At 36.1% G+C, this 16,804-nt stretch overlaps 1 protein-coding gene across 12 annotated transcripts in view; it reads left to right on the forward strand.

The window, feature by feature from the left end:
* Nucleotides 1-16,804, forward strand: part of siz (Brefeldin-resistant Arf-GEF family protein schizo) — a 177,563-nt gene that overhangs the window by 75,752 nt on the left and 85,007 nt on the right. For 2 of the 12 annotated variants that reach the window (XM_069837705.1, XM_069837706.1), the window contains exon 1: nt 13,120-13,217. The exons of the other annotated variants lie outside the window; for them this stretch is intronic. In XM_069837705.1, coding sequence (XP_069693806.1) covers nt 13,123-13,217 — 95 coding nt within the window. In that variant the 5' untranslated portion in view covers nt 13,120-13,122. Of the gene's footprint in view, nt 1-13,119; nt 13,218-16,804 lie in introns of those variants that run through there. 12 annotated transcript variants of the gene reach the window in all.

Consider the following 16,804-nt stretch of genomic DNA (forward strand, 5'->3'; position numbering starts at 1 on the left):
TAAAAAGTATATTACCAATAAAGGATCTTTTATTTCATTTCACTATTTTCAATTATTTATATGTCCTGGGATGGTAATTCATGTTATGAGGGATTCTCTGAATATTCGTTTCATAGGTAGGCCTAATTTATCTTTTCAGATATCTTTAACTTCTTGTTTCTGATGCACTTTTGTATTTTTCTACGTGGATTTCACTTTCTTACCCACGCTTCTTTCTTTTTTCTATGTGTTCTCTCCTCCAGAGCTTTAAGTTCTTTGACAACGTTTGCAACCGCAAGCCTTTGACAACGTTTGCAACCGCAAGGACAACATCTAAGGCTAAATACTAGATATCATCGTTCACCATTTTGATTATTTTCTTTTAATAATTTAATTAAATGTATTCTAATATTTCAGTTACATTTATTTTAATATTGTAACTACATTTATTTTAATATTGTGATTACATTTATTTTTTAATTGCATTATTTATATTTTAATTACATTTATTTTAATATTTATTATTATATTTCAAAACACATACGAGTAATTAAAACAATTTAAGCGATGGAAGTATTTTGTAAGCGGATTTGAAATCAGAGCAAAGATTTCTGTATTAGCAGACAAGAGGTTGTCTTGTGTTCTTCACCAAGTAAAAAATATCATTTTCTTTAACTCACCGTAACTTGAAAACCAGTAGAGATTTTGAATAGCGACAACTTTTAAAAGTAATTTCCATTCTTTCTCAACATTTCATTCGCTTTGACCCCCATCTAACGTGAAAAATAAAAAAGTTTACCGCTATCTACTTCTGAAGATGTAAATGTCTATTTTGAACAGATCACTTCCAAATTAGTATATATTTTTTTCCCCCGCGTTTTAAAAACAATTTTGATTTCAAAATTGGTTCCATGCTTTCCTCAGACATTGACCTGCCAATCATAAAAATAACAGTGCCATTGATTGACTATCATAGGAGCTACGACATGATATTCCTCTGCATACGCGAAATTTGGTCTCCGTCAGCGCTGTGAATATTTCGCGTCGGTGTGGGGTAACGTGCGAATTTCGTTGCCGCTGTATACGCGAAATATTCGTCGCCGCCACGGCTGCGAATATTTCGCGTTGGTGTGGGGAGGCCTTAATCCTACACCTCCTCCTCCTATACTTTCCGCCACAATCATCATGTATTCTTAGAAGAATATAAACGTATCCATCAAATACAAATATTTGAACATTCTAAGTTTTCTAATAGCAATCGAAAGTCTGGCTTTCCTCTTTAGGCAAATTGCACTTGGGAGAAAAATGTCTTTGAACAGGCTGTTACTGAAAAAATAACTCGAATATTTTTAATGCTTTCGTATTCCGTTATTTAATGTATCTGTATCAAGTATAGTATTAGGTTATTTAGCTTCGATGGAATTGGTGATAGTGAGATTATATTTGGCGAAACGAGGCAGTGGATTCGACATAGATTACCTAACATTCGCTTTACGGTTGCGGAAAGCCTCGGAAATAACCCATACATACATAAATACATACATACATACGTACACTCACTCACTCACTCATACTAGTCATACAGCTCGCGCACGCACACACACGATGTGGTAAGATGGATTAGATAAGTTGGGACAAATGTATGTAAAATTGTTAGCTAAGAAGTAAAATTGGATATGCCATATTATTAGCAAATTGTCTTTAGTAACATCGGTAATTTTATTCTTTCTTCACCTGCACAGATAGCGGAGTTATTACTACGGTAGATCATCTTGCGAATTCCTGTCGACATTTTAGTTGCTTGACCCAAATTTTCGTAGACTTCCTGTTGCTGTTTACAGCTTATGCATATTTATTATTTCCTTTTAAGTTTGAGTATCATTTTCCGGAAACGACACCTCATATGCGTCGAATGTATTGTCAGTCACGGAAAGAATTGGCTATCCAGTCCCTTCACTATACGGCATATACTGTAAGGTGTTTTTGTCCGTTAAACCATTTATTTTCGCACGAAGATTCAAACTCATTGTTGACGAAGTGTCTGGTACGTCTGCAATCTCTCTCGCCGTCTCTTCCACCGTCACTGTTATCGTTATCATTACTGTCGTCTCATCCTCGTCATGCGTTATCATATCTGTATCTAGTGATGCAGCATGTCATATTTCTCATTTTCCTTTTAAATTTGATACCTTTCAGGAACTGTCACTATGATGCGTTGGCATTGGAGCAGTTGTGCAATGAGAAGAACGAAAGTGGAAGCACTCAGATAAAATTCCCTAAATTTGCATATTTAATATGAATGTTAAAAATATTGTATGCACCGAATCCAGTTGAGAGTTGATGAACTACAATTTTTCATGATTTTCTTTCAAGATACGATTTTGCTTCTGTTCTGTTTCATTACAGGGCGGAATATGTAGCAGCATTATCGTTGCATTTGGTCTCTCAGATTGATCATAGCTGTAAAAATGACGACGCTCTTGGAATATGTTGGCTTTCTGGAGTTTCACAGACTGTGATAGTTAGTGATACTATTATGATTCGTGAAATGGCCATAAGGGAAACGGAATGCTTTGAGCAAACTTGCCCACACGTTTTTCCTATGAATACATAGTTCTTCTTTGATTCTTCTATTCTTTTCCTTGGAGTTTGGCATAGGGTGCCCCTGTTTAAGTATTAAATATGCGGATATTAAAGAAATATATTTAGTATATATTCACATGAGGCCTCGCCATCCTCATTGAATAATCAAGACTACCTATATGTAATCAACATGTAGATACCTATTATTTAAGAAAAATTCGTTCCGACACCGGGAATCGAACCCAGGATCTTTCAACTTTGCGCTCTGAGCGCTCTTTCCATCCGAGCTATGCCGGGACACGATGCACAACGCCGGCCGAACTCGCTCATCAATGGCCCACTACCTGCATTTTAGACATAATTATGTCATGTATGCATGAGCGCATATTGACTACGTAAAAGTCTTGATTATTCAATGAGTACTGCGAGGCTTTATATAATCAATGTTGACAGTGATTCAAAAACTGTTGTCGAAAATGGCCATAAAGTCATTTAAATATACACTCCTGCATACATGACACGTTTAAAATGCAGGTAGTGAGCCACTGATGATACAAAGGAGGAGAGTTCGGTCGGCGCCGTGCATCGGGTCCCGGCATAGCTCAGATGGAAAGAGCGCTCAGTGCGCAAAGCTCAGAGGTCCTGGGTTCGATTCCCTGTGTCGGAACGAATTTTTCTCCAATAATAGGTAAATACATTTAGCTTTTGAGCGTTATGATTGTATAAAAATAACTGCGCGAACTTCTGAGCGTTAATCAGAGTAGATGTATTACATTGAAACAATTATTGCATCACATTTTTGTCTGAAATATTTACTGCGAAATTAATAAAATAATGATGTCATGCCTTACCGAGCGGGCAAGCGATGTTGTAGTCTGTTGATTCCTTTCATTCACGTTGCAGAATTCGATCCTCCAGGCATTCACAGAGTTTTTATAGTTCTCTCAGTATTAAAACAAGTACTTTCATAATACGATTATACGTCATGACAGCATGTGCATTTTAATTCACTGTCATAACGAAACTGAATGATCTCTGCAGTTAGAGACAAGAAATTGCATTTAGGACGTCTATTCAAATACTTTTACATTAATAAAAATACTGTACACAGGCAATAAAAAAGTCTTCTTATGAATCAAATTTTACTGAGAATTAGCGAGGTTTTTTCTTTAAATCATACACTTGTAAAATTAATAACGATAGATAATAACGAAAATAGTATTTTGGGACTCGTATCTTCTTTGTGACTGCGTAAAATTAACTTTCTCAAAGATGTGTTCTGGAAAGGGGGAAAAATAAGTGTGAGATCGATATAATGACGTTTCGTTTCGTAATAGTGATACGTGTTGTTGTTAGTCATCATAATGATAAGCATGGTATTAATATCTCTACTAATATTATGTAGGTTTCATCGAACAAATGAACGTCGTCTTTCGAACGTTTCGGAGATAATTTTCCTAGAGGCCAATACTTAAAATGTTATAGAAGTAATCTCTGTTCATTAATTCGTTATATACAGTTTGCTTGTATTTATTAATTTTTGGAGACTGTAATTTGTGTTTGTACCCAAATTTGTGATTACGTCCGTAGTATTTTAAAGCGTTTCAAGCTCTTCTGAGAAATTTAATCACTTCAACGTTTGTGTCCAGTAAAATGGAGGGTAAAAATCTTGTTGTAATGCATTAGTGTTAAATTAAAAAAAATGTTACATTTTTTTTATTTTAGATTTTAAATATTCATTTAACAAATGTTATTTATTTAAATCTTAATCTTCATTAAGTGACATTCTGTGTAAATGAATATATTCACTTGATATATTTAAATTTATGTTGAAATTTTATTTTTCATTTTTATAGTTCTTTTAGGTCATTGTTTTTGTGGAATATTTTTTATTTCAAAGTCTTTAAATATTGTTGAGAAAATATATTTCAAGCTGTAAGTTATTTTAAAACTGACATATATTATTACTTTATTATTTTCATAATAATTTTCATCCTTCAAGAATTAAGCCCCTTGGTCCAGTTCGTGCACAGCCGAGTCAACATTTGCATATAAGCCTACACAAATAGCGACTCTCTGGCTATGTTTTGACTGTGATGCAAGACCATCTCTTGACATAAGAGCTACAACGAAGTCCATATGGCAGAGTTAATCTGCACTCTTCTGCAGTGTCACATTATGCTTAGGAAACTTACACATCTGTATAGGTTGGCACTATCACGGGGTGTTGCGATGGTTCAAACCTTTTCTCTTTCCATTGTGTTTGAATCGATAGTTACATAAACAACATGAGTCCAATTTTTATCAAAATTGAGTTAAGTTCTGTACATTATTTGTATGTGGGATTTCTAATTTTAGGGAAAGAAATTGAACTAGCGCTTAGGAAAATGAATTGGAAAGCAATAGGAGTTGATGGAACCCCATTGAATTATTGAAATGCTTAGATGAAGACGAGAAGGAAATTCTGTCATTATGCAACGAAATATATGAGACAGGCGACTGGCCTGAAGATTTTACGGAGACAGTGTTGCTTCCAATACCGAAAAAAAATATAATATCAAGAAATGTAACGAGTTCAGGACTATCAGCCTTATATCACTCTCGGCTGTGCACACAGCAATAGCTGCCAATTGTAAGGAAGAAATATAAATAAGACTCCGCTCGAATTATGGCTATGCGGAGTGTCATTCCGGAAAAGTAGGCAACACTGTAGACTAGACGCATTTAACAGAGTATTAAAGTAGAGTGAAAAAAACCTCCGCTATTACGATGTTAATCGCGTAGACTCAGATAGGCCAAATCATTTTTGTAACCACACTTTGAAGCAAGCCATTTTCACAACATGTTATTTCTTTAAAAAATACATTTTCGTGTTATAAATATAACATTATCAAGCAATTAATTTTCCATTAAAGTGCGTTTTCTTTTAAATCTGAACAAAAGAGCGTCCGGAAATAGTCAAATTCGGACACCTGGACAAAGCTAACAAAAAGTAGCCTGTCCGGGTTAAATGTGGAAGTCTGCTCACACTATTGATAATATGCATTTATACCAATTTTTGCTTTAAAAATCCTGTCTTGCAATAACATAAGTCCATAAAATTAAAAAATATATACGTAGAAAAATGGCAATAAAAGTATCCTCCTGAATTTTATATTCAAAATATAATATGAATATGAAAGGTTACTGTTGCAGCAATTGAAGACACCCATGCATTCACAGTTCAGGAGAAAAATTGTTTTTTCTGTCTCCTATAAAATTTACTTTTTGGACTGATGTTAATGCAACTACCGATTTATTTATTATTGTTAATTTTATGTGTTTTATGTTATAAAAATATAACAATAATTTCCGGCACGGTCGGTGGCCCCGAAAGTACATCTGAAAGATGCAATAATTGGATATGAGTAAGGTAAAAGGTAAAGGTATCCCCGTAACATGCCATGAAGGCACTTGGGGGGGGGGGGCATGGAGGTAGAGCCCCATGCTTTCCATGACCTCGGCACTAGAATGAGGTGGTGTGGTCGGCACCACGCTCTGACCGCCTTTTACCCCCGGGAAAGACCCGGTACTCAATTTTATAGGAGGCTGAGTGAACCTCGGGGCCGTTCTGAAATTGGATATGAGTTACAAGATTTATTTTACTCGCTAATGTCTTCTACCCTAAAGCAATAATGATCATTCATAACAACACAGGGGCGGATTTAGAGGGGGGCCCATAGGACCCGGCACCCCCTTAAGCTGACTAAAATATGTATGTTTCTCTCTGTTTTAAGAAAATTAACCCAGTATTTCGACGAAGAGACTTTTCAATGTAATAAACAGTAACGGTATATTTTGTTGCTGTTACCCAGGCACCCTGCTATTGTAAAATTCTTAGCAAACTGTTTCGGGTAAGACAACTGTTCATTGTATATAACTTTTTTTTTCTGTTACGCAGGATAATCTCGTACTGTAATATTCTTATATAGCATTTTTTTTGGCAAACCCTGCGTTACCGAAGGTCAACTGACCTGTCATGTACTGTTGTCCATCGAGATCTTACACAATGAAGGCACCAACCTCACAAAGCTGTCTGGCTATTCGTTACGATATTTTATTACGTTGTTACGAAATATTCGTAATTCGTATGCAGCAAGAAGATTTAATATTAAATTAGAGTTTTTAGTGTGTGCATCGTAGTGGAATCAATCGTAAATTGTTTCACGTTTGGTTGTGAAAAATAATGTGAAAGTATGTCGAGATTTAATTTAAATAAGAAGCTTAAGTTAAGCTACCAGGCAACTCTACATTCGTTTTTTTTTTTGATAGAGTTACTCAGAAACAGAACAGTGATAATGTTAATGCATATTATCCTAGCAGCGTAAATACTGGGTGTTCAGTTCAAAATGTGTCTTGGCTCGCTGTATGCCGTCATGTGGCTAGCTGATGAGCCTAGAGAATTCAATCTTCCTACACTTCCGCAGCTCAGGTGTATAATCTAAGAGGCAGAGAAGTTGGCTAGCAAGTACGGCGTTCATTCTGAAGAGTACGTGCCGATACGTACGGTAACGCCGGTAGTGGCAGGAATGTGAACTGTTTGGAAATACGTACTGTCGGGATATGGGGAGAGGGTTAAGACGATTACTTACGTATTTGTTGACATTAACTTCGACGGTCAACATGGACACGGAGCATTTGATTTGTGTTGTGGAATGTTACCGTACGCAACCGATGATAACAAATACCCTGCGTACGACTTGCCGGCGCAAAACACAGTTCGAAAGAGGTTATGGTAGCACACAGACCGTACAGACCGCCATCTGTTGCTACGACGTTCAAGTTATACCGTACACGTTCTCAAGTTCAGATTGAAGAACGCCTTAAATAATAGGCAACTTCTCTAACATATAAGCTGAAACTCGCTTCAAATCGGTGACCCAACAACAGTGACGTCTTGACACACTTTGAAATGAGCACCCAGTAGTGTTACCGGTAATAATCAAAAGGAAGTTGATCGATCTATTTCTGACGTTAATTAGGCGAAAAAAAATTGTCAAATTGTGCAGGAAGTGAGAAAAGTGTACAGGCATCACATTTGAACTTTCATACGGAACAAGTTCCAATTAATCTTGAATTAGATGTAGGTTTTTACGTTAAGGATCAATCAATTTCTGATAGTCTGAAATACCGCTTATTATATAACATTTGGACACCAGATTCAAGGTATGAATTTCCTGTGCAACATAATAACGAGCACAATAGAAAATTTCAAATGAAATGAATGAAGAATTTCCCTTGGCTAGCTTATAGTGTTAAAGATAAGTGCATACTGTCGATTCTGTGTATTATTCGGCAGAAGTGAAAATCTTGGAACTCTTTTACTACAACCATTCAATCGGTACAAAAATCCAATACAAGAGTTCAACAACCATTCTGCATGGCAGTATCACAAAATGGTTCTTCTCAAAGCTAATAGTTTTAAGGAAATAATGGAAGGAAAGTGTGAAAATATTTCCGTCCAAGTGGACAGTCATTTTAAGAAACTAATAGAACAAAATAGGCAGTGGGTAGTTCCAATCGTAGAAACTGTTCTTTTGTGCGGCGGTCAAACTATTTCTCTCAGGGGTCATAGGGACGATGGAAAAATTCTATTAAATTCAAGCACGGTATCTGAAAGGGAAGAAAATTTTCGCGCCCTTCTTAGGTATCGAGTCAGTGGTGGTGATGCAGTATTGAAAAAACATTTAGAAACAGCTCCCAAAAATGCAAATCTTATCAGTAAAACCATTCAAAATGGTATAATATTGAATGTTGCGGAGAGTTAATACTTAAGAAAATTGTAGATCGTATAAAAAGTAGTCAGTATTTTACAATAGTAGCGGATGAGACAACTGACGAAAGTACCTGCGAGCAATTAACATTGTGCATTAGGTATTTGATATGCAAAGTAATATGTAAGGGAAGGTTTTGTAGGATTTGTAAATGTCAATTACTTAACAGGAGAAGGACTGACAAACACCATACTAACCCTGCTGAGTAATATTGGTTTATCAGTTCAAGACTTACAAGGGCAAGTCTAAGCTGAAGGGGCCAATGTGGCAGCAAAATATCGCGGTGCGCAGGCACAATTTCTCTTATCGCAATCATTAGCAACCTATAATCAATGTGCTAATCAATTTTAAATCTAGCTATATCAAAAGCCTGCAAATGTTCAAGAAATAGGGAATATTTTCGGGACATTGAAAGAAGTGTACACATTCACCGGGAATCTGCAAAACGAATTATATAGCTGGAAGCAAAAATTCAAAAACATTTCCCTGAATCTAAAGTAAAACGACTCAAACCACTATGTGGCACTTGCTGGGTGGAGAGACATGATTCCGTGTTGATTTTCCATGATATGTTGCGAGCGATAATTGACTTCCTCGAAGAAATTGTTAAAGAACAAGAATGAACAATGAGGACTTTAGCTAATGGTATGTTATCTGCCATCACACAGTTTCAATTTATTGTCACATTGGAAGTAGTTACAGAGATTTTTTTTTACTAACCTTACCTTGTCCCGTCAACTTCAGTGTATCTCACTTGACTTTATCAGTGCAAATAAAATAACACTTAATATATTTGATACAGTGAAGAACTACAGAACATCAGTTCAAGAAAATATTGAAGAAATTTATTCCAGAGCAGTTTTATTAAATGAAAAACTTAAAATTTGTGTATCAGTACCTCGAAAAGCAATCGGTCAAATTCATAGAGCTAACCCTTCATTTAGTGACCCGATGACATACTACCGTACTGCAGTGTACATTCCATTTTTAGATCATATGGTGTCAGAGTTAACAGTACGTTTCTCTAAGGCGCAAGAAGAAGTGTTTGTTTTGCAGTCTTATACCAGCTTATTGTTCGAAAGCAGCTGTTGATGTTGCAAGGGTTTTACAAGCCGCAGAGAAGTACGAGGGTGACTTACCTGGCACGGTCACTGAACTGAGAGGAGAAATAGATTTATGGCAGTCATACTGAGGAACTAGGTCAAACAGTGAGAAACCAAAAACAGCTGCCAATAGGATTTCATTTACTGGGAGTGGTTGTTGCCCTAATATACAACGTCTTCTACAAATAATTCCAATTTTAGCAGTAACTACATGTTCAGCAGAACGGTCTTTTTCTTCTGAAGTGAAGACTTACCTTCGTTCAACTATGACTGAAGAGAGATTAAATGGCTTGGCCCTTTTGCACATACACCAGGACATTAACGTTACTCCAACATAAGTAATTGAAGTTTTTGCACAGCAACACCAGCGCCGGTTGCAACTCCTACATATGTAAATGCGCGATGCCTTTACGCTTAGTTAATATTACTAGTAATGGGACATATTCTAATTCTGTTGTTAGTGCCTAGTGTTGTAGGGTATAATATATGCCTACGTACATTTCAAACATTTTATTAGTATTAGGCCTATAGTGACATAGGTAATTTACAATCTGAGACAAGAAAAAAAATGCATATTTTCAAGTGCCTGGTGTGTGTGTGTGCGTGCGTGTGAAATAACAAGTAGAGGCTCTAGTTTGCTGAAATTGAGATCTGTATAGGGTGAGTAGAAATCTACAGCATTCCATATTCTTCAGTTCCATAACCATAACTTATGTTTTTGAATACTTATAGTAAATCGTATAAGACACTCATATCCTGGCCCTGACCTTGGCCCCCCCTTAACATTTTTCCGGATCCGCCCCTATAACAACAAATGTGTCACCTTTGAAATTGTTAAAAAAAACTAAACATTTCATTTCATTCTGCTATTAATTCCATGTAGTCTGTCAGTGATCGCAAATTTTGACTCAATCATTGTTCATTGTAGGGTCCTTATTTGTTTGAAATAATTGGGAAACATTTAGAGTGGCGCACAATTTCGAAAAAAAATAGAAGTTTGGGATTTACTGCCACAAATTCCATAATTGGTGCATATTTTACGGTTTATTCTGTCAACCTCCAGACAAATCAATAACGCAAATTAATATTAATAGTCTTCCTCCTTGTCCTGCAGAATGTATGTTGAACATGTTGCTCGAATAGTGATTTAAATAATGTGGCCAAAACCTGGATTCGTATGAACTAAATTAAGATCGAGATCCAGCAAATTGCTAGTAAATGATGCTTTGCTAGAAATTCTTGTATATTCTGTCACCAAACAAAATAACGATGGGAATTTAGATGCACAAAACGCAAATATTTGAACATCCTAGGTTTCTTTCGCGAGTACTTTTCACAAGAACTGTACTTCAGTCAGTATTACCAATTAGAAGTATTGAGGAAAAATTTGGGCCAACTGAGTAACCTCACAACAGTGGGAGGTTATATCATGATACTTGAAATTGTTGCAAAATTTGGATCCATTCCTGAGCCAGCATGTCAGAAAATTTGGAAAAGAATAAGCGTCTCCAATTCATTCCTCTCCATAAGTATTTTTAAGAATTTATTAAAGTAACGCCAATGACTCAGAAAGTATTAGATGAAAATTAATGAGAAAAAAGGAAAAATGTTGCTCAACAGTTAACCGATTCCACTTCAGATATGTCTCGCATATATCAGTACCCTTTAATTGAGAAAATTTACAAGAATATTTACCCACATATCAGCAACTGTCGTGCACAGTTTTATGACCGTGTTGGCGATATAGTTGAAGTATATTCTAGCCTACAAGAATTAAACGACGAAATCCACTGGCTAATGACTGTGTAAGCCTACGTGCCATGTTCGGCGTATTCGCTAAAATCTAGGTGGTCCCTCTGTTGAATATTGCCTGCATGTTTGAATGTTTTTAGCACTCTTCAAAAATTGTATAATGTTTTTTTTTTATGTATATTGATAATACATGGTCGTCGTCGACACACTTTGATTCCACAATCATTAAAATTCTTTCCTAACGATATGGGCTGCGAGAGACAATACTTGTCGCAATTGTGTTCTTATGGCATGGAATTCTGTAACATTTACGAGTCATCTCTGACGAAAGAAATGAGAAATTACTTACGAAAGATAAAACAATAGGACTTCACAGTTCACTGGGCAATGTGGAAAGTTGTCTTCTAGCACTTATTTGGAACAATGTTTTAGAAAGATTTAGCAGGGCGAGCAAAAGATTGCAAGCCGTGAACATTGGTTTAGGCAGTATTGAAAATTTATATAATTAATTGATAAAGTATCTGAAATGTCTCCGTGATATGCCCGGATCATGTGAGAAGAAGATCAAGAAAAATTTATACGAAGATGTGACAAAAAAAATAAAACTAAATGAATTCGAATACGAGAACTCTGATGGTGAAGTTGATTTTTCTGTTAGCGATAATTTTATAATGGATGCGTTTTATCCTGTAGTATGTTGTGTACAGAAAATGCATTGCAGGTAGAAGACTTATATAGAACTCATAGCACCTTTTGAATTTTTCGAAGCTTCATTAAAGACTGCAAATATTATTGGTTACTATACTAAACTATTTATTAAAAGACATCCATAGGAGAGTGATGATTCTTAGTGAACGAATGCTTTCACTTTAAATAATTCTTAAGCTCTTGCGAAACTGAAGTGGACAAAAAGTGTATTGCGAAAGTGAAGTGAACAAAAAGTGTGTTGCAATTGTACAATGCTCTTCAGAAGAAAGGAATGTTTGATATTTATCCGAACACTGAAGTGGGATTAACCCCTCCCCCCCACCAAGACTTTTTTTTTTGTCCACCAGTACTACTGTATCTGTTTCGCTGAAAGATCTTTCTTGCCCCACAAAGGAGTAAAAATTTATTTTTGGTCTTCTGTCGTGGAGGACAGATGAAATTTATTTGTACTTTGCATTGGATCTGAAATGTTTTGTGGATTAAACTAAATCATTGGAAATTCCGGAAAAGTGGAAGTGCTGAGAAGGCTTTTTAATATAAATTGCATGGTTTTCGTAGCTTTGAATAATGTAACATACATAATATATAATTTCACAATCCTCCTACATATAAAGTTTACGTACAAGGTAATATAATAAGTTGGTGTGGGGAATCCAAATATTTTGCTTAAGGGCGAAATGACAAAACTGCCTTGCTTTTTTACACATTGTCTGATCCTAGTCAGCTGGAATTTTTCTTAGAAAATATATGGCCAGAGCCACAGTGGTGGACATAAATGCCTTATTTTGGACACACAATGCTGCAATTGGCTTGTTTTATGTTGTGTTAAAATTCTTATCGTGTATTCATATAAAGAATTTTTTATTTTTTATTCAGTCCGTACATGTAGTCGCTCGTCCTATTGCCGTTACTTGTGATGTGTCGTTACTTAATATCACCACATGAATACTTAATTATACCATACATATTTAGATTACTACGGAATATCGAATATTGGTGCTGTCGCCATATTTGTAACAGAAAACCCCCTTTCCGCTATCATACGAAAGCCGATAGTGACTCTCAGAGCCGCCATATTGCTGCATTCGTGTTCCCCTTCGAAAGCAAATGGAATCGACCGACTCGTTTCATCAATACGAACGTACGACGCCGACGCGAACGAGCGTCGTGGACGCCGGTCCCGCATGGTGTGGTGGCTCTGTAGTGGGAACACAAGTGTCTGTCTGTCAGTCAGTGCTCCTCATGTTGTTCACATCCTGATCTTTCCGTCACCAGCAAGGTAACACCAACCACTGTATTGTTAAGCCTTTCCATTTGTTTACATTAACTCCGCAATCTAGCTACAAGTTGATCTACGTGCCTCGTTTCCTATTTAGTTTCCATAACCTATCCACATTTCATGTCTTGTGATAGAACATGACTTCTGTCACAGTACAGTTTGCATTCCCTCTGGTCGCCATGTTATTAGTTTCCTTCTATCCTAAAAATGGCCTTCCACAATGAAGATGCCGTTTACATATACATTTCGGAGCGCTTCGGTATTTTGATTTAGTTGTGATCTTGACCTAACCTAAACTTGTCGCATCGTCTCCATGTTAGAACTTAATCGGCGCACGGTCAAGACGTTTAATGCAAATTATGTAAATACGTACGTGTGCTGGGCAACACCGTACAAATATTTTCAGAACTGAAATTCGATTGGTGCTCCAACTATGGTCATGTAATGAATCTAGATAGATAGTAATAAAACTAACGATCACTCACCACCATTGTGATACTGTAGCGTGGTTACATATTTTTAGCACTTCCCATATTGTGGTATGACTTCGGTTGAGGTTATTAAAGAAATGAATGATTATATATATATATATATATATATATATATATATATATATATATATATATATATATCAATGATAATGTAAAAGGTATAATTAAAACCCGTAACAGCTTTGTTAATTTTTTACTTAATGAAATGAAAGTTATAAATAAAGATTCAAGTCTTGCTACTGTATATCCTTGCTGGCTAGATATTATAAAGCTTCATTATGTTACGTATCTATTGTAGGCCTACTCCTTTTTGTGTTTTATTGAATGACGTTAAAGTTTTAGACTGTTCGGTAGATATTTTATAATGTAAGTGCTTCTTTATTGGTAATAAATAAATATAATTACTGCAGAAATGTGTTTCTATATTTCAAGCTGTGAATACTGTCACATGAAACGATCAGACTGAACACAGCGCAAGATCTGTTCCTGTTATCTTACCGTGATGCACATTATGCGCAAATCAGAAATAATAAGCTTTCTAAACACTGAAATAGCGTTGTCATAGAAATTCACGTGATCATCAAGCAGTAGGCCTACGTTAAGGGAGAACTTACCGAGAATTGTTTTAAATTTTCGTAATATTGTATCCATTGAACTGGTTTTCTTCTGTGCTAAAATACGCACAAAATGAAACATTTATTATTATTATTATTATTATTATTATTATATTGTAATTTGATACTTTGGCTTACAGTATTGATACTATCACAAATTGGGAAATTGCTTTGATTAATTAATCTCCAACGGCTTACAAGGGCAGGCGTTTAATCCCCTATGCAGGAAACCGGATTTCCTGTTCGCCATGGCTTAAAGATGTCATTTCTTTCTTTCTTTCTTGATACGACTTCTGTATAAATTTTGAAAACTGTATGCTTTCCTCCGTGCCCGTTTGCGTGTTACGAGAACAGCAAGTTTATTATCAGACAGCGTATTTTCGGTCCCTACACAACGACAATACGTCCCTTGGCTTACGGAGGGAGCGTAGCAATATGTTCATTGACCTCCCTGCAACTGATGTACACCTAATGTTCAATATCGGGACCCAAAATCCGCTCTCTGATTATAATGTACTCTTACTGTAGTTAGGCCTATTTCAAATGCAGAAGTTATTTATTATCGTTGATGTTTTGTGATGAGAAATTCACTTGTATTGAGACATGTATTATTATTATTATTATTATTATTATTATTATTATTTTATGAAATGAGAGATTTATATTTGCATCCCGTCCAGTCGCATCGCTTTGTTTAATATTGGGTTGTAGGTTGGTGAATGTTTCTCGGGTATGAACCAGGTGAAATGTGAAGTCAATTAGCGTAGTGAAACTATGTTTTTTTGTATTAGTACTGATCGATCGTTACTCTTTTAGCTCTGAAAGCAAAATACTTAAGTTATAGTATCCAAACTTGTTTTCCTTTACAATTGGAGGCGTTAGTATAACTATAAAGACTTAAACTTCCTCTCTTAATTGTGAAGGATGCTCACTCGTAGCTGACGCAACAGCTACTGAAGCGCCCCTAAGTCGCCTCAGTTTCTTATCTTACCATGTAACCGAAAAAATGTAATGTCCGTAGCGTTACATTTAGATATTACGAAGAAGTAATGCGAATGTCCGTTGCCACATGAAAATGTTTTAGAATTTTACTTTCAACTCGGCGAAAGATTCAGAGAACGATAAATTGAAATTTTGACGTCACAGTCGTATACACTTCATGAATACCATTCCACACTTTAAGGAATTACATTTGGAACATGTAAAAGAAAACTAGTAATTGAATTTAGTTATTTCATGTCAAATAAGTTTTCTTTTTTTAGATTGTATGTACAAGATTCTCTCTCCTTTAACTCGCGATGTTGTAATACATAATTGGTCATGAGTGAGGCATTCAGATCTCTAATCAGTTCCAGCTGTTTACGTTAGCTGAAAGGATTTGAAATTCTCTCATTCCTTACGTTATGGAAATGAAATTCAGTATTTCGTGCTTTCCATGGTCTGTCTACACTCGCTCGAATATGTATATAAACTACTCTTTTGAATGTATAATGGGATATTGTGCCATTGTCAACGTAAGACTCAGTTCTCACGAAAAGGATGTTGACTTAGGTCAGGCATGTGAAGCGTGCTTGGCCGTAACTATCACAAAACTTCACATTGTAAACAAGAATTGACTGCAGTAGTTCAAGTAATCGCTACGATTGCATAAGGATTAAGGCTATCAATATGGCCGAATTCGTTTAATTTCACAGATATTCCACACATTGGGGGGGACAAGAATTCGTTTAATTTCACAGATATTCCACACATTTCTTAGGGGGAGCAAGAACATGAACGTGTATTCAGAAGTATGCGAAATTAACTTCCATTGTAATCGTAAAATATCTGCCAACCCTCATATATCTTGTTTTGTTTACGACTGCAAAGTAGCAGATGTTCAATTGTCTGTCATTAAATGTGAAACTTCTGAATTTTCTGTCCTCGAATTGTGTGTCCCAAACGCTGTACTCTCTAATAATGAGCATATTTATGTGCTTTTTATATTATCTAAAGTTTTGACTTTCACCGTGCTGAGTAAATGATTATGGACCGCATTAGTCCTGTCTGTGACTCAAGCGCTAGCGCGCTGGTCTTTCATCCAGGCGGCATAGGTTCGATCCTCGGCTAAAACGTATTGGAATTTGTGGTGGACAAATCGTATCACTGTTGCGTAGACTTTCCTCAGGGTTGTCACGTTTCCCTCTATCATTCCACCAACAGACTCCACTTTCCCCTCATTTTATCTATTATCTGCAGTATATAAAAATATACTAGAGTGAAGTTTTTGGAGTAGTATGGATTTCCGATGCTGATATTGAAAGGATTTGGGGCCCCGAGCCCGTGGCTTATCAGGTACACGTTTGAGGATGATACTTGACTCTGTTAGGACTGAGGCAGAATGATTCACTTGCCCAGGGCACCTGTCAGATCGGACAATAATCGCATATATGGGGCAAATAATATGCCAGTGTACGCCTAAGTGAATGCATCCATCCCGGCT

The sequence above is a fragment of the Periplaneta americana genome, chromosome 10 (assembly GCF_040183065.1).
Source record: "Periplaneta americana isolate PAMFEO1 chromosome 10, P.americana_PAMFEO1_priV1, whole genome shotgun sequence".
Lineage (NCBI taxonomy): Eukaryota > Metazoa > Arthropoda > Insecta > Blattodea > Blattidae > Periplaneta > Periplaneta americana.